Genomic DNA, 18762 nt, shown 5'->3' on the forward strand with positions numbered 1-18762 from the left:
CCAGTCAAAGGTCACTCAACCCCCCGCCCCCTACCCCCGAAGCACACCACACCCTTCTCTTGCCGGATTACCGCGAGTCTTCATCACTTTTGCGGTTCACACTTGTTCTTTTTCCTCCGAGTGAGAAGAGTTCAGGTTAAAAGTCTCAGCTTCCCCCGTGCATGGAGAATGATTTTTGTGCGATTCGTTGGTACTCCATGATTGTTTGGAAGATGGCTGCAAGCCTGGAGGCTGCGCTCTGTGTTGGAAGCGTCGTTGCCTGGTTACGGCCGCTGCCTGGTAACCGGAGAGAGTCCGCGCGGGGCCCAAACATTGACGAGGAGGTTCCAGCAGCTGCTGTAGAAATCGCAGCGAGATGTAGCCAGGGGTATGATCTGTAAGTGTCAGTAAAATTAGCTGATTGTATGACATATAATGTTTAAATTATTGCACGCTTTTTTACCTCGTTCAGTACCCCAATTCGTTTGAACTGAGTCCTTTCTTGAGGGTGAACTGAGTTCCTAGGCTGTGCGTTTGACAAAATAGTGATTATGAAAGCGAGCGGAGGGTATTAAGTCTTTGGGATTCGTGCTTGTAGTTGTGTCCCGCCTGTGCCTTGTCCCACCCTACTTCATCTAACACCATCAATTTATTGTTCCCGTTAACTGCTCTCTCATTTGTTTCTCTAGCTTTCCTCATGTACATCTATACTGTATGCCACGACTGTTTGTTGTTCTTCCCAAGTTCCTTTCTTTAATGCTGTATTGGATTCACTAGTGACTATGGTGGATATATGTTCTCTATATCTACCTTACTTTAAAGACATCCATCAGCCATTGTGTAACCTCTTTTTCTAGAGAAATGTTCCTGATTGCCTGTGATTTGTAAAGTTGTCTTTGCAAATCCTTCTTTGTATCAGTAGCTCTATATTCTTTTGTATAGTATTGACAGGAACTATACACATATAACCGTTCAAAACAAGTTTGTAAGCTGAAAAGCATTTTCTTGTATTTAGCACTTTTTCCACCTTTTGATAATATATAACTTGAGCTACTCAGTTTAAATGTTCATTTCACTTGTAACAATTGAGGTTTATAAGAGTTTTGTTTTGGGACTGTGTCTTTGAATTAGTATAGATGAGAGAGTGATGTGACCTGTTCTGAAAACATGCCTCAACAGGTGTAAAGAAGGGCCTGTTTTAATAAAAGCCATAGAATCCCTACAGCGTGGGAAAAGTCCATTTCGCCTACTGAGTCTGTCCCAAGCCTCTGAAGAGCATCACACCCAGACCTGGCCACCCCACCCTATCTGCGTAACCCTGCATTTACTATGGTTAATCCATCTTGCCTGCACTACCCTAGACACTATAGAGCAATTTAGCATAGCCAATCCACCTAACCTGTGGATCTTTGGATTGTGGTAGGAAACCGAAGCACCTGGTGGAAACCTATGCAGACGCTGGCTGAATGTGCAAACTCCACACAGTCACCCAAGGTTTGAGTCCAACCTGGGTCCCTGGTGCTATGAAGCAGCAGTGTTAACTATTGAACCACAGTGCTAACCTATAGTTTTGATAGGACAAAGAAGACAAAACAGTTTACAATGTTAGAAGTATAGTTATCATGGACAGCTTTCAGGTAACCAATTTTAAAAAATCAAAGCAGCATGAAGAAACCTATTTTTAACCCAGTGAATTTTTGATATTTGGAATGTACTACCTGAAAGAGTGTTGGAAGCAGATTCAGCAGTAACATTGACTGGTAAATTGGATAGACTGGATAAATATTTGAAAGGAAAACCATTACAGTTAAATGGCAAAAGAGCAAGGCAGTGGAATTATTTGAATTGCTTGACCCAAGAGGGGATGATGAGTATGATGAACCAAATGACTTCCTACAATAGTTATTGTTTTGATATTGTATACATCTTGAGATGTGCACCATGTATGGAGCGAAAATGCGTTAGAAGCAGACATCAAATGCTAGAAATATTATTTGAGTAACAGACTTCACATCAGTATTAAAATGTGTTCCATCTTTGAATCAGAAGTTGAATCCTATATTTAATGTGTGCTGATATTCTTTTTTTTTAATTTAAAGTTCTCTTATTTGTGATAATTATGTTTGGTTTTTGGGCAAGTGGTAAAAATATGGGCCCACATTGTCTTTACTTGGGACATTGGAAAATTAATTCAGTGTCAGAGATTGGGCCAGTTACAGAAGATTTAAGCAGGTAGCTGGATACCTACCCTAGAAATGTTATGTTGATTATGGGATGGCACAGTGGCTAACACTGTTGCCTCTCTCACAGTGCCAGGGACCCAGTTCAATTCCATTCTCAGGTGGCTGCCTGTATGGAATTTGCACAGTCTCCCTGTGTCTGCATAGGTTTCCTCCGGGTGCTCTGGTTTCTTTCCACTATCCAAAGATCTGCACGTTAGGTGGATTGGCCATGCTAAATTGCCCATTGTGTCCAGTGATTTGCAGACTAGGGGGAATTTGCCATGGCAAATGTAGGTTTTCAGGGATAAGGTAGAGTGGTGGGTTTGGGTGGGATAATCTTCGGAGGGTTGGTGTGGACTCAATGGGCCAAATGACCTGCTTCCAAACTGTTGGGATTCTGTGATTCTTCTATGATTAGTATCTGATCTTACTCAGTAGTGTGGCAATAGAACTGACTGAGCATCACAATCAATCCCACTGCTGTCTCTGGACCAAATACCAGTTTAAATCATCCCCCAACCACGCTTCAACTTGCCACATCTCTGAACTGCCTTCTCACTAAAGTTCTTGAGTCCTTGAAAACCTTATTTGAATATCACAAGTCATGTAATAAGGGGATGAATTCTCTCTTTGACTGTTCTCTCCAGTATTTGTGAGTCTTTTACATTGTTGGTTGTGCTGAGGATTTAATTACTTTTAACAAATCGTGAAGGTCAGATAGATTTGGGAATTTTATGGACATTTTAAAAATCTTTAATTCTGTGGTAACTCCAGAAATAGCAGGGCTTGATTTCCAGTATGTTATCCTGTGCGTTGTAACAAGATTCTGAAAGTTAAAGTTTTTGGCCTTTTTATGACTGTATGATTCTATTCAACTACGGTATTAAAGTGCAGATTAGTGCCTTCATTTTAATGTAATTATTTTTAAGAGGAAATATGTTTGTATTCTTTTTTACAGAAACTACAACAACCAGGAACAGAATGGCAGAGGCACACCTATTCAGTAAGAAAAGTAGTGGATGGCCTGCTCAACTACGAGGTAGATACCTTGATTTCGAAGAAATAACAACACTTAACCCCATCATCCTTACTGAATTGGATGATCGAATCGAATGCTGGAGCAAGGGAACACTTGCTAGGAAACAGACTTTGTATTGGGTCTTTTAGTATCCAATTGAGTGAAATTCCTTTGTGCTCCGAACCAAATTTTAAATTAGCTGTCTGATCATCTAGCAACTGTGGAATTATCATTAGGGGTGTTGGTCAGGTAGAACTGGGATTGACAGAATACATTTGAAGACTAACTCTATTTTTAGGTGAATTTGATGAGAGGCATTATGTGGATGAGATAGAAGTGACGGATCCTTAAGCAGACCAGAGAGGTTAGTGTGGAAATGGGAAAATTATTTTTTGCAACTGATACTTTCACTGTGATTAGATAGGTAAGATTGGAACCAGATGAGTGCAGTACTACCCAGATGCATAACAGGAGAGATGGTGATGGTGTGATTAACTATATGACAAGCTGTAGACAAATTGAGAAGGATGGAGAGGCCAAACATATCTTGATCACAATCAGTTAGGAAATTATTTGTACCTTTTGATATAAGAACTTTGATATAAGTACTGGTGGAAACCTGAAACAAACACAGAAAGGGCTGCAGAAACTCAGCAGGACTGGCAGCATCAATGGAGAGAGAAACACAGTTAATGTTCTGGATAAGAATCTTATGTGACTTGAAATGTTCACTCTGTTTCTTCTTCCACAGGTACTCACAAATCTGCTGAGTTTCTCCAGTATTGTCTTTGTTTATTTCAAATAGAGACAAAGAAACATACAAAACTGAGAGCAGGAGAGGGCCATTCAGCCCTATGAGCTTGGTTCAGCATTCTATATTCTCATCCAATTTATTACCCTGTTCTTGCTTTCTCTCCATATTCTTTTTGATTACTTTAGCCCTAAGCTTTTGAACATCTCCACCATTTCTAATGGTGGAATACCTAACATTGCTGCAATCAAAACTTGTTTATTTTGTCTAGCCAACCTATGTGAACCCAATCCTTTTTTAGATTGATGTGAATTAATAGTGATTGAGTTTCTGCATGTGATTAAATTTTAAAGAAAAAACTATAACTGAAATTTTATTTATATAGTAGAACCACATTTTTCAGCAATACCACTATTAATATAATTAATGTTTAACCCAGATACTATCAGCAGCCTCTTTGGAAAACAAAGTAATATTCAGTTCAGTATGGCTGTTCTTCAGAACATATCAAAAAGAGTACTAATAGACTCTTAACTTTGTTTCTCTTTCCACAGATGCTGCCAGATCTGCTTAATTTGTCCAATACTTTGTTATAGTTCCAATCTTCAGCATTTGCAGTATTTTACTTTTATATATTGGTAGCCATTTAGGTAGTTATTTGTGTGATATTAAAAAAAAAATCATGAGATGTGAACTTCACTTGCTGGGTCAGTATTTATTGCTCAAGACCATTGTCTTGAGAAGGTAGTGGTCTGTTTTACTATGAGTTCTTGTGTGTCCTAGTCCTACTCAGGGCTATCTGATATTACATCGCGACTGATGGAAAGCTGCTGGTGTTCTGTACAGTGACTGCAGATGAGTTTCGAAAGTGACAGTGAGGAGCTCTGGCCCAGAATGCCTGACAATCAGCTTGCACCATCTTGACATGTATGGCAGCAGTCTGGCTGAGAAACAGTTGTAACAGCATTGGTGAGAAAAAAATCACATGTGTGCTATTTCCTAATTTGGCAACACAGAAATCTTTGTAGTTTGTTGGAGGACTAATTGCTGGAGTGCCGTGACACCAAAAGTTCCTTTGCACTAATCCATAGTGTTGACAGCAGTAGTCTGAACATGCATGATAACTGCCTTTGCTCAATGTTGGGTGGCTACTGTTTGTGTCACAATGTAAATTGAGACATTGGCCATCAGACACTGCTTTGTTGGGTTCGCTAGTGTATTGATAGAGCTGGTTAGTTATGGTGCAGATTCTGAAGGATGTTTCCTCTTGTAGACCAAGTAGGGGATATAGTTTAAAAATATGAAAATTTCATTAAAGTTGAAGTTAAAGACTTTTTTATGGGTTGTTAGTCTGTGGGCTTCTTTTCCTCCAAGAAAGTAGGGGAACAGGTCATTGAATTTATCCAAGTCTGAATTGGATAGATTTTTGATAGATAAGAGAGTGGAGGATTGTGGGTACAGACAGGAAAGTAGAGTTGCGACCCCATTCAAATCAGCTGTGATCTTATCAAATGGTAGAGCAAGTTCAAAGACTATGCTTTCACTGCCTTTTGAGGAAGAGAGTGCCAAAGAATTAGTACCACTAAGAGAAAACAAAAGTGACCACTTATGTTTTAATTGGACAGTTCTTTTATATTCGAACAATGCTGTTACAGATTCCATGCCAGCTCACCCAGAATACACTGCGGTAGACATCAAGAACCATGCTTCTGGATTAGAGTGGTGCTGGAAAAGCACAGCAGTTCAGGCAGCATCATGCTGACATGGAATAAATTTATAAATATCTATTAAAGGTTTCATGACATATTTAAAAAGGAAAAGTTTTCATGAAAATCTATTCTAAACATTTTAAGTACCCTCAAATATGTAACCCTTATGAAAACAATTATTTGTATGCATAAGCCCACAGCCAACCTTTTAATAATATCTTGGAGCTGTCAGTAAAATTGTGAACTTGCAACACCCCATTGTGATAATGGTAGGTCTGGGAAATCAGTCGTGTAGTTGTGATAGCACGAAAAAAATTTTCACAAATGACTAATGCGGATTTTATTCGACTTGCAGATATGATCTTGTTTAAATTTTTAAAGGACAAACGTTTTAAGTAAGTTGGCAGCTCAACAGTGCTACAGACATTATTCTCCCATTTTAGATTGGGTCTTAAAAATTCGAAATTCACAGCAGGATAAGGCAGTAGCAAAGAATTACTATGTTTGAACTTTCAAGTAGTCCTGCTGAGTTCCCATTTCTCTTGTGTCAGACGCGACCCACCCCATGCACTTTTGGCAAAAATGGAATCTGTTGTCAGGGCTGGAACTTGGGATCTGAATTTCCAGTATCATTTTGGGATATGATGTGGAGTCTCTCGGACATGCAAAAAATATGTGTTAATGTCTTGTCCCTCCTAACATAAAATGCATAGCTATAGAGTCATAGAGATGTACAGCATGGAAACAGACCCTTCGGTCCAACCTGTCCATGCTGACCAGATATCCCAACCCAATCTAGTGCCACCTGCCAGCACCTGTCCCATATCCCTCCAAACCCTTCCTATTCATATACCCATCCAAATGCCTCTTAAATGTTGCAATTGTACCAGCCTCCACCACTTCCTCTGGCAGCTCACTCCATACACGTACTATTCTCTGTGTGAAAAAGTTGCTCTGTACGTCTCTTTTATATCTTTCCCCTCTTACCCTGAACCTATGCCCTCTAGTTCTGGACTTCCCGACCCCAGGGAAAAGACTTTGCCTGTTTACCCTATCCATGCCCCTCTATCAGGTCACCCCTCACCTTCTGATGCTCCAGGAAAAACAGCCCCAGCCTGTTCAGCCTCTCCCTAAAGCTCAAATCCTCCAACCCTGGCAACATCCTTGTAGATCTTTTCTGAACCCTTTCAAGTTTCACAACATCTTTCCGATAGGAAGGAGACCAGAATTGCACGCAATATTCCAACAGTGGCCTAACCAATGTCCTGTACAGCCACAATATGGCCTCTCAACTCTTGTCCTCAATACTCTGACCAATAATGTTCATTGATTTGGTGGATAGAAAGAACAAAGTCTATATATCTATGGATATTCATTTTGGTTTTCTCTCCATCAAGAGATGAACAAAGGTTCGTGCCATCTTGGTTCCTCTGCATGCCGTAAATGTGACTGGGGGAAAGATGCATTACCATTTGTCTGCAAAGTGATTCGTCATGTCCGTGAATTAGAAACAAAGACTGAAGCATGGTTCAGACAGGTAAGGCTGGGAGAAGCAAACTATAAAACACAAAATAATTTTGTGTAATTATTTCTTAATAAAGATACAGCTTCTATCGCTGTAGACTTGTTGTGAAAGGTTGGTGTAGCATATGCTGTCATATCCTTGATTACAAGGAGTGCAGTGCACAAGAAATTTCAATGACCTGACGAGAACTATTATGGGAAACTTTCTCTATGGCATTTCTCTTGAAAGTATTTCAGATAAGATCATCTAATTTGGCATAGACTAGAAATTGAAGCACAACTTAAAATTGAATATTGACCTCTTTATTAACTATATGGAAATATTAGCATGTTTAATGGATATTTAGAATATCTGCAAAAATAGTGAGGTTAGAGTCAGCTAAAGACCCGAATATCTCATTATTACCTTCAGACCCTAAGATTATAAGAAATATGAACAGGAGTAGGCCATTCACACCTTAGAGAGCCTGCTCCACCATTCAATACAGTCATGGCTGATCCAACATTCCTTGTGACCACTTTCCTGCCTTTCCCTGTAACCCTCAATTCCCCTACTGATCAAGAATCAATCTATTGATCTACCTAAGAACCTTAAATATACACAAGGACTCTGCCTGCCACCCCTCCCACCACACCCCCCACCCCACCCCCACCCAACTCCCCCAGCTCTCAGTGGGAAGGAGTTCCAAAGATTCACAACCATCTGAGACAAGATATTTCTCTTCATCTCAGTCTTAATTGGCACCCCTTTATTCTGATTCTACGTCCTCTGGTCCTAGACTCTGCCATGTGGGAGACATCCTCTCAGCATTTACCCTGTCAAACCCCTTTAAGTATTGCTATATTTTTCGATTAGATCACCTCTTGTTCTTTTAAACTCCAGTGAGTACAGTGAAAACATATAGCCCTTTGCTCCTAAGACAATCCCTGCGTTCTGGGGTTCATCCTAGTGAATCTTGTCTGAACATGCCTCTGATGAAATTATATTGTTCCTTAAATAAGGGGACCAAAACTGCTCACGGTACTGTAGATGATGTCTTCACCAGCACCTTCTACAGCTAAAAATTCCTTACTTTTGAACTCCAACCACCTTGAAATAACAGTCAACATTCCATTAGCGTTCCTGATTACCTGCGGCACCTGTTTGCTAGTTTGCTGTGTTTTGTGCACAAGTACCCCAAGTCCTTTGTGTTGCAGCTTTCTGTAGCTTTTCTCCATTTAACAAATACTTTATTCTTTTGTTCTCTCTTCCAAATGAACAACTTCATATTTATACTCCATTTGATCACTTTTTGTCCACCTACTTAACCTATCAGTATCTTTCTGAAAATTGTTTGTATCTTCTTTGCACTTTGTCTTTCCACCTATTTTTCTGTTGTCTGCAAATTTTAACTACAGTCCATTTGCTCCCTTCCTCCAAGTTATTATATATTGTGAACAGGTGTGTCCCAGCACTGATCTCTCTGGAACTCCACTGGTTGCAGTTGGCAACCTGAAAAAGAATCCCTTATCCTCACACTCTGATTCCTGTCCAATAGCCAATTCCTTATCCACACCAATATGCTATCCCCAACACCATGGACTGTTAAGACTTGACTTTCTGTGCAGTAACTTGTTGAATGCCTTTGGAAATCCATGTACACACTATCCATTCTGGTTGAGACTTCCTTGTAAAACACTAATAAGTTAGTCAAAAACAAATTTCCTTCCATGAAGCCGAGCAGACTCTGATTTTCCAAATGATCATCTGTTGGTAAAGTCATGAATGTTCATTGTAACTGTTGGAGAAGGATTTTAAAGAGGATTCCTGAGTCCCATGTTAAGTCAAACTTTACTCAGACTCCCTACCAATGCAACGTGGGAAAGGCCTCTGGAAACAAAATTCCAAGACAGTCTTAATTCTCCCAATAAACTACAGGATATTTGTACATTCTGCATTACAATAATTATATGCTACATCGAAATCAGCACTTCCCACATCCCGAGAGACCGTTCTACCCCTTTTCAGACATTTGCCAGCTGCATTGTACTGAATGGGTGCTGTTTGGTACCTTGCGAAGCCGCAATTATTTATTTTCCTGGTGTCATTTTGATTAAGTAATGTTTTGCAATTGTCCCCTTAGAATGCTGCCTGCTTTCACCAGATTAGCTGTTTGTACCTTTTGTTATGTCATTCAGTCCGTAGTGTTTATACCATTCATCATATGTCCTTTGGTCCTTTGATATTTACACTATTTGTCCTTCAATATCCTCTGACGTGTCTGAGGCTTCTCTCTCCTGTCTACAGCCAGTTGTCTAGAGGAATTCAGCTAAATTTCTTAATGTTAGTTTGTTATAATTTCAGAATACCTACATGGATAAAATGTTATGGGCACTACTTAAAAAAAACTTTGATTATGGTGGGTCAGACTTTCCTTTCTGCACTTTAGTAAGTAACAAACTTTGGACGAGTTGGTACCAGGCACTTACTGAGGTTTTTCAAGGGTACTCCTTATTAAGACTATCTCCAGGAATCTGATTAAATTCCCTGATGTTTAAGACACTAAACCTACAGAAAATTAAAAATACTACTATCATATGAATCTGTGTACATGTATATGTCCTTATAATTCCCAAAGGGTCTTAATTATAGTCCAGTTTCTCCCCTTCTATCTAGATTAAATAACAAGTTTTAAATTGGCTTGCTACAAGGTTTCCATCCCAGCATTCCCTTATCAGAAATGCCTGATGTTTATATTTCTTTGCTCTTTCCCACTAAAGTGAGGCACTCCTTAACTGGTTGCCATGTGTATGAAATACCATGATTGTGGAAACTGCTTTGTTCAACTTTTCAGCCATCTTGTTAGCTAAGATCACAGATGACCATTTTATGTTACTTTCAGCCATAGTTAATTCCAGTAACTGACTTTTTTTTTCTTGAAACACGAATTTGATCACATCTTTTTCTGTTAGCTTCCAGCACCTGTACGATCAGAATCCCAAGAAACAAGTCTATCTTCAGAAAGTACAAATGGGAATGGTGAGAGGTGAGAACATTAGCTCGGGGAATATTTTATTAGTTTTTAGGAGCAAGATGATGTCTCTTCAAGGGATATTTCAGTCCAACAAGTTGTATCTTAAAGTTCCTTAATCTTAAAACTTTCATGTGTTAATGCCCTTTACAGAAGTGTTATCAAACAAAATGGAATACAAACTGCTTAAGGAGATATTGGATATGGGGGAAGATGTGCAAAAGCATCATCAGAGGTAGATTTTAAAGAGTGGTTTAAGTGACCAATAAAGATATAGACTTATCAGGAAGGGAAATCTAAAACTTGGCGCACAGTTAAAATAGCTCAAGAGGCTAGAGTTGTAGGTGCACAACTATTTTCGTGTAGGGTTGGAGATACTTATTCTGAAGGGAAAGGGTAATCAAGTAGGAATTTGAAAACTCATGGATGAAAATTTTATGATGGTCTCCTTTGATTGTCTAAAATTCAGGTAGTAGATCAGCAAGGTCTTTGTGTTTTGGCAGCAGCATTTTGAGTGATATCTAATTCATGGGTTAATTATTGGTTTCTCTGAGAATGTATCTCCTAGGTAATCATGATCATAATTTGATTGAATTTCACAATCAGTTTGAGGAAGAGGACAGTAGATGTAAGATTGGTGTCTTTAACTTAAATAAGGGCAATTATGACGGCATGAAGACAGAACTGGTTAAAGTGCACTCAAAATTAGGTTAAAGGATGGGTTAGTAAAAATGCAGTGGCAGATGTTTAGGAGACTTTTAGAATGTTTAGAAAACATACATTCTAGCAAATGAGTCTTTGGAATTTCTTCTCAAAAGGCAGTGGATGCAGAATATTTAAATATTTTAAGGCAGAGCTTGATTAGGGATGAAAGATCATCAAGAGTATGTAGGAAAGTGGAGTTGAAGTTAAAATTAGATTAGCCATAATCTTATTGAATGGTGGAGCAGGCTTGAAGTGCGGAGTGCCCTACTCTTGTTCTTTGTTTGTGTGTTTGTAAGAAAGATTCTAAGGGAAGGATGCACAATGGGATAATTACTTAACCTTGTCACATTACACAATACCAAGTCTATATAATTTGCTGTTTGTTTCTTAGACAGCTTCTGGAGACTATCAATCTAATTTTCCAGTTTGTGAAAATTTACAATAATTGAGCCCCTCAGTCCCAAGTACCTAATATTTCTTCTTGTATACTTTGTCCCACATTGTAGTTACTGTTGAGGGGCCTGTAGAACACTCTCACTAATGACTACTACTTCCACTATTCCTCATCTCCACCTAAACTGACTCTATATCTTTGGTCTTCTCCTGAAACAGGATTATCTCTGACTGCTGTGCGAACACTCACCTTTGTCAGTGTTACTCCTTTTAAGTAACTTTCTATTTTGTTTTTTCAGGACCCAATCCTTGTCACCCTGCAGCCACATCTTCATAATGGCTATCAGATCATACTTATTTATGTCAATGTATACTTGTAATTGGTTAATTTAATTTGAGTGCTATTTGCTTTCAGATATAGAGCCTTTAATTTTATCTTCTTTGTAATATCTAGTCTTGATTGGTGCATTCCTAGCTTCTATTGCAGACTGTAAAAGCTCATGGTGTAGGGGGTAACATTAGCATGGAAAGAAAGTTGGTTGGCTGCCAGTAAACAATATAGAACATAGAAAGGTACAGCACAGAACAAGCCCTTCGGTGCACAATTTTGTGCTGAGGATTGATCCTAATCTAAAATAAAATAATATGTACAAATACATCTTTGATTGGCAAGATGTGACAAGTGTAGTCCTGCAGAGGACTGCTGAAGCATCAACCTTCTGTCGATGACTTGGAGTTTAAGATGGTTAGTTAAGTAAAGGAGTCATTGGTTGTCAGGGGTAGATAGGAACCTGGGAACCAAAGTGCAGACTGACCTGCCATGAACTTATTGAATAGCAGAGCAGGATTGCGGGGTTCTACAATCTACTCTTATTTTGCATATCCTTTTCAGAAACTTAAACTGATTTCAACTGCATCTCAGTTGGTTCCCACGGACACTACCGTTGACTTGTACTTTGGTAGCAGCAGGTGGTCAACATTGCCTCATAATATTCCAGCTATGGTGTTTTGAAGTAATTTTCAACTGTACTATAACTATATCTATATGAGGTGAAGAAGGAAAGTTTCCAGCAAGAAAACTGTGTGTATATCTTTATATTAGGCAGCTTAATGCAAAGTGAGCCAGCCATTCATTACCTGTGAAAGCAACAGTCAGTAGTTAAAAAGGTTGCAGAAGCAATCACAGTCTAGACCTGCCTGTAGAAGGTCAAGCACTCGACATAGTAGAAAATACTGAAAAATTTCTGCAACATGATAACGATTCATAGCTGTTTACCTCTGATTTAAAGGCTTTGTTCATGATAAATAGTTGTTTTACATACAGAAATGTGGTCCTTTAGTTTTCTATTATCTGTGATGACTAAACCTTTCCTTCAAGTAAATTAGGGACTTTGTATAATTAAGGGGACGCAATGGCCTAGCTGTGTTATTAATCCAGATAGCAGACATTGAAGTCTGCAAATGTTGGAGATCTGAGTTGAGTGTGTGTTGCTGGAAAAGCACAGCAGGTCAGGCAGCACCCAAGGAGCAGGAAAATTGATGTTCGGGCCGGAGATTAATCCAGATACTCCACTAATGTTCTGGGGACTTTGGTTCCAATCCTGCCACGGCAGATGTAGGAATTTGAATTAACTAAGAGTTTGGAATTAAGAATTATGAAACGCTTGTCAATTTTCTGAAAAACCCATCTGGGTCATTCATGTCCTTCAGCTATGGAAAATTTACCATCCTCAACTGATCTAAGCCTATATGTGATTCCAGAACCTTAGAAAGGTGTTTGACACTCAACTGCCTTCTGAAATGGCCTAGCAAGCTTTGTAATTGGATCAGTTGCTATGAAATCTCAAGGAAATGAAACTGGACTGACCACTTGACATTGACCTAGGCACTGGAAAAGACCTATGTAGAATCAGCCCTGTTGACCCTGAATAGTCCTCCTTACTCAAATCTGGGGGATAGTGCCAAAATTGGAAGAGCTGTTACATAGACCAGTTAAACAACAGCCTGACATAGTCACACAGAATCGTGTCTTAAAATGTCTGAGATACCATCATTACCATCCCTGGACATGTCCCATTTCACTGGCAGGACAGACTGAACAGACTGAATTTGCCTTTAAATCAGGGAATTGTCCTGAGAGTCCTTACCATTGACTCCAAACTTCACGCCGAGTGCTCATGGCTTCAGGTTAAACATGGGCAAGAAAGCCTCCTGTTGGTGTTGTGGACCAGACCAACCCCCCATCAATATATATCTAGACCCTAACTTCTATTTAAAAGCAAACGTAAGGTGCTGTGTTCCAGATGTAGTTTGACTGGTTACACTATTCAGCATTAAGCAATATACACTTTATTCTTACCCTGCAGTTAAAATACAATCAAAAGAAAGAATTGATATAACTTTAATTCTACTGGGAAACTTAACAGAATAATAGATTATTTAACCACTAAATAATAATAGTTCCAATATATTAAGATCCCATAAACACACCCTTGTCATTCAGTAAAATAATATCCTAAATAGATTGTCTCACATACAATGTTCCTCCAGTCCAAGAGGAAAGAACATCAGGAGAAAATTCTGACTGAGAGAAAACTTGAGTGTTTTGCTGTAGCAACAATTACTGAAAGCTAAATTAAAGCTCGGTTCTGCTGGAGATTTACTCCGCTCATTCATGCATGCCTTGTTAAACATTTAAAACAAACACCCAGAGATTTCACAAGCTGTGTATTCTATTGGCTTGGGCCAGACAGCTTGGTGCCTATGGCTCATACCCTCTCCAAAAAAAGGCCAAAAAATAGTTCTCTTAAAGCCATAATATTGTTCATACCTCGGCTTAGGCTTCATTTATAAAAACCTTTAGTCTTGTGCCACAAGTACACAACACATATACATTGCATTGAGTCTAAGCATGCAAACATTCAATACTGCAGTCTATTTCAGTCTGTTTCTTCTGCCACTAAAAACCTTCATCTTCCTTCCACAGTCATGACAATTGCATTCTCTCATCCTGACACGTGTATCATTTTCAAATTAAATGACTATAATAATAAACTCCATTTGAACAGTTTGGTACTTTATATCTTTTAATTTTTCCAAAAATATCAATGGATTACGATCAGTATAGACAGTTGTCTCTGATACATTACTGGTCACATAAATGTTGAAATGTTGCAATGCCAACATCAAAGTCAAGGTCTCCTTTTCAATTGTGGAATGTTTCCATTGGTGAATATTCTACCTCCTCATCATTGTTTTGCAAGATTATGGCGTGGTACATAAAGCTCAAAGCCTCTCTTCAAAACAAAAGGACAAAATGCACCTCTTAAAGCCATAGTATTGTTACACTGGTCACCACATGCTGAATTGGACTCCTCCACATTGAACTACACTTAGAGGAAGCACTCAGGGTGACAAGGGAGGAAAATGGATTCTGGATGGGGGTTTTCACCACCAAGAGTGGCTCATCCAGCTGGTTGTGTCCCAAAGGAGGATGGAATCGAACCTAGGTCCCTGGCACTGTAAGGCAGCACTGCTCGGTACAGTGCTGCCCTATGGGACAGATTTCAAACAAATGTTGTAACTCAAGACTGGGCATCCATTGAGGCTGTACGGGTTATCGCTAGGGACAAAATTCTACTCCACCACAATTTGCGACTTTATAATCTGGCATATCTGCCTACTGTACCATTATCATCAAGCCAAGCAGTTCCAGTATAGTTACAACACTGGCATCTACCTGACAATCTGGAAAATTGCTTGGTTTTATCCTGTAACCAAAAAGCAGCACAAATCCAATCCGACCAATTACTGTCCTGTCAGTCTACTCTCGATCACCAGTAAAGTGATGGAAATTTTCATCAACAGTGCTATCAAGCAGTACCTGCTCAGTGGTCCCCAATTTGGGTTCCACCAGAGCCATTCAGCTCCTGATCTCATTTTCAGCCTTGGGTCAATCATGGACAGACGACCTGAATTTCAGAGGTGAAATGGGCATAACACCCCTTGACATCAAGGCTGCATTCGACTGCATGTGACATCAAGAAGCTCTACCACAACTGGAATCAGTGGGAATTAAGGGGCAAACTCTCAGCTGTTTGAGTCATACCTGGCACATAAGAAGAGGTTGTGGTTGTTGGGGGTCAGTCATCTCTGGTCTAGGACATCTCTGCAGGGGTTTTTCAGAGTTATGTCCCAGGTCCAACCATCTTCAGCTGTTTCATCAATGACTTTCCCTCCATCAAAATGTCAGTGGGCTGTTCGTTGATGTTTGCACAATATTCTATTTTATTTTACGATTCCTCAGATACTGAAGTAGTCCATGTTCAAATCGTAAAAAATCTGGACAATATCCAGGCTTGGGCTGACAAGTGGCAGATAACATTCACGCACAGAAATGCCATGCTATGACTGTGACCAATAAGAGGTAATCTAACCACTGCCCCTTCAGTGTTACCATCACTGAATCTCCCATTATCAATGTCCATTGATATCAGGTACCACTGACCAGCACTTCACTGGACCCGTTATGTAAATACAATGGCTACAAGAGCAAGTCAGAGGCTAAGGGCGACTTACTGGGAACTAGTAATTCACTTCCGGATACCCCAAAGCCAGTGCCCTATCAGCTATGCATCAGTCAGGAGTGTGATGGAATACTCCCCACTTGCCTGGATTTGTGCAATCCAATTATACTCCAGAAGCTTGATACCGTCAGGATAAAGAAGCCTGCTTTATTGGCACTGAATCCACAAATATCCACTCGCTCCACCACCGATGCTCAGTAGCAGCTGTGTGTACTATTTACAAGATCCACTGCAGAAATTCACTAAAGATCCTCAGAAAGCAACTTCCAGACCTATAACCACTTCCATCTAGAAGGACAAGGGCAACAGGTACACGGGAAGACCACCATTTCCAAATTCCCTATAAGCCACTCTCCATTCTAAGTCAAGCATTGTGCGTCAACCTACAGCAGGTGCTGTAATAGTTTATGAAAGTAGCTTGCCACTACCTGCACAGAGCTTCCTAAGGTTGGTAGTAGAAGCAGTATAATTAATCTCTTCCCCTAAACTGAGGGTAAAATAAGCCAGTTCCCATGCTTGGTAGATAAAAGTTAGATTTTATTAGGTAGTGTGTCAGGTAAGGTTTGGTTGATGATATCGTTGCTATCTCGGCTCAAATGTGAAGGATGGCTATTTGCCGTGGTACTATTATACAATTGTACATGAATGTGTGAACTGGAAGAAAAACAAAATGTTGTAGAAGTGATTAATTACAGTTAATTTTAATTTTATGGACAAATTAAATGTTAAAAAATAGATATCAATGTTGAAAATATAACTTACATTTATAAATATATACCGACAGTATTCAAAATGTAAATGCTTCTTTCTTTAGGGCTTGCATTTTATAAAGTCACAGCAAGTATGCACAGTCATTTTATTATGATATTGTTAAATATTTGCTACAATGTATCAGCAATTTTATTCTAATTCTGTGTTCTGTAGATATGTAACCTCTGATACAGATGTATCAGATCAAAAATTTTCCAGTGAACTTTGTGTTCAAGGTGTTGGACTTGATCGAAAAGGTATGACTATTATAAAATTGTTGATTATACTTGTGTGAAGATTGTGTCAAAGGAGCAATTAAAAATAGTCCTTTTAAAATTAAATGTTAAATATAATTAAGTTTTTGTGTATTAAATGTAAATATATCTCTTTTAAGCGACAATTTTATATTAATGCTGATAACAGTAGAAAATAATAATAGTTTTTCTGATATAATCATGGCTGCAGAATTCATTGGTATTGTTTGTATGAAAGTGGTATCCATGATGTGCCATCTACAACTGAAGTTGTTTTGGTGAGAGACCATTGTAAACATTATAGTGTAGACATTGGGAGTATGCAGTGTAGGAAGATTGTGATGCCAATCAGTTGTAATACTGATTTGACACCAGTACTACTGTTATTGACCTCGCTACTCCTGTTAACACTGTGAAAGACACTGAACAGAACATGCATTCTACAGCATATTTTGAGGTTAGCTGCTGATTCTGCTGACTCTGTCTAAGGTGCTAAAACTGTAGTGAGTTTGACGGCTGTGTCAAGTTGATTAAGATTTTTATTCTGATGTCAAAGATTCTGGTCAGATCAGTTGTTCACAGTCTGGAATGTTGTAGTTATTATAAAATTTTAGAGCAAGATTGAGTAGAGGGAGCACAAAAGAAAACAGTTATTGAAGGGGGAAGAGGAGGTAACAGAGTAGACTCTGAGTAGAAAATCCTATCCACTCAGGATTTTCAGGGGGTATTTCTCTTACCTCAATCCAATTCTGCACATCAATTATTTTTCTTGCAGCAGCTGCTCTTTGAAATCTCAAGAGGGGTCACCGAACAAGTAATCCAGAGACTCGGGCTAATGTTCGGAGAATATGGGTTTGAATCCCACAGTGGCAGACGGTGAAATTTGAATTCAACAAAATAAAGCTGGAGTTAAACCTAGTTCAAATAACAACAATGTAACCATTGTTAAGCAATGTAATAACCTATCTGCCTTCAGAGAAGGAAATCTACCATCCTTGCTGGCCTCGCCTACTTGTGACCTCCGAACCACAACAATGTTGTTGACTCTTAACTGAACTCTGAAAAAACCGAACAAGCAACTCAGTTCAAGGGCAATTAGTAATGGGCAATAATTCTATTGTCAGCGACTTCCTCATTCAATGCAAAAATTAAGAATAACAGATCTGCAGTTGCTGAGGAAGGCAAGAGTAATGTTGTTGGTAGGTATGAACGTAATCATTGGGATCAATGATGGTATTGGTATCCTTCTACGTTGGAATATGCAACCAATTTGACATCCTCCCAGTTCACTGTCCATTGCTGCAACAAGGCATTTTATCTATTGATTCTGAAGCAGGTAAATTCTGTATGAAGCTTTATCAGTTTAGTGAGCTTTCCTAGAGTGTAGAGTGACATCACCTGTACACTCCTGGCTTCACAGACATCATATGTAAATCCAAATTTCTAAGTAACTGCAAAGAGTTTCAATTGCTGAATACTTAGATCGTATGAATCCATGCTCAGCAAATCATGAAGGTATGTTTGATATTCTGACAGTGGTAATAGTACCTTTATTTCTATTACCTCCAGACTTGAGGCACTAGGCAATCCAGAAGGTATTCTGTTGAAAACCAGGTCTATTGGCTTCCCAGTTTGCTCGTACTTTGACTGAAGTGTTATATTGTGCACCATGCATAAAATGAGAATTATGCTACCAAGCAAAGCTTTATCGAGTAGACTATTGGGAAGCTCACGTAACAGTCCCATTGTTCAGACCATTTGAGGGAAGGTCTGTAGTACTCACTGTGGAAAGGATTACTGCACTATTTAAAAGCTGACAGTCATTGTAAATGCTGTTTACAAAGCTATTTGTTCATGCAC

At 39.1% G+C, this 18762-nt stretch overlaps 1 protein-coding gene across 4 annotated transcripts in view; it reads left to right on the forward strand.

Annotated features, from left to right (window-relative positions):
• The first annotated feature begins 75 nt into the window (after positions 1-75).
• The window catches only part of ccdc178 (coiled-coil domain containing 178), a 399216-nt gene continuing 380529 nt past the window's right edge, over positions 76-18762 (forward strand). For 3 of the 4 annotated variants that reach the window (XM_043688275.2, XM_043688277.2, XM_087986447.1), the window contains exons 1-5: positions 76-376; positions 3160-3240; positions 7077-7216; positions 10156-10229; positions 16823-16905. In XM_043688275.2, coding sequence (XP_043544210.2) covers positions 3183-3240; positions 7077-7216; positions 10156-10229; positions 16823-16905 — 355 coding nt within the window. In that variant the 5' untranslated portion in view covers positions 76-376; positions 3160-3182. Of the gene's footprint in view, positions 377-3159; positions 3241-7076; positions 7217-10155; positions 10230-16822; positions 16906-18762 lie in introns of those variants that run through there. The other variant, XM_043688278.2, reaches the window with a different exon arrangement.

Source organism: Chiloscyllium plagiosum, unplaced genomic scaffold (genome assembly GCF_037043375.1).
Source record: "Chiloscyllium plagiosum isolate Xiang-an unplaced genomic scaffold, Cpla_swu_hap1 HiC_scaffold_4, whole genome shotgun sequence".
In the NCBI taxonomy this organism is placed as follows: domain Eukaryota; kingdom Metazoa; phylum Chordata; class Chondrichthyes; order Orectolobiformes; family Hemiscylliidae; genus Chiloscyllium; species Chiloscyllium plagiosum.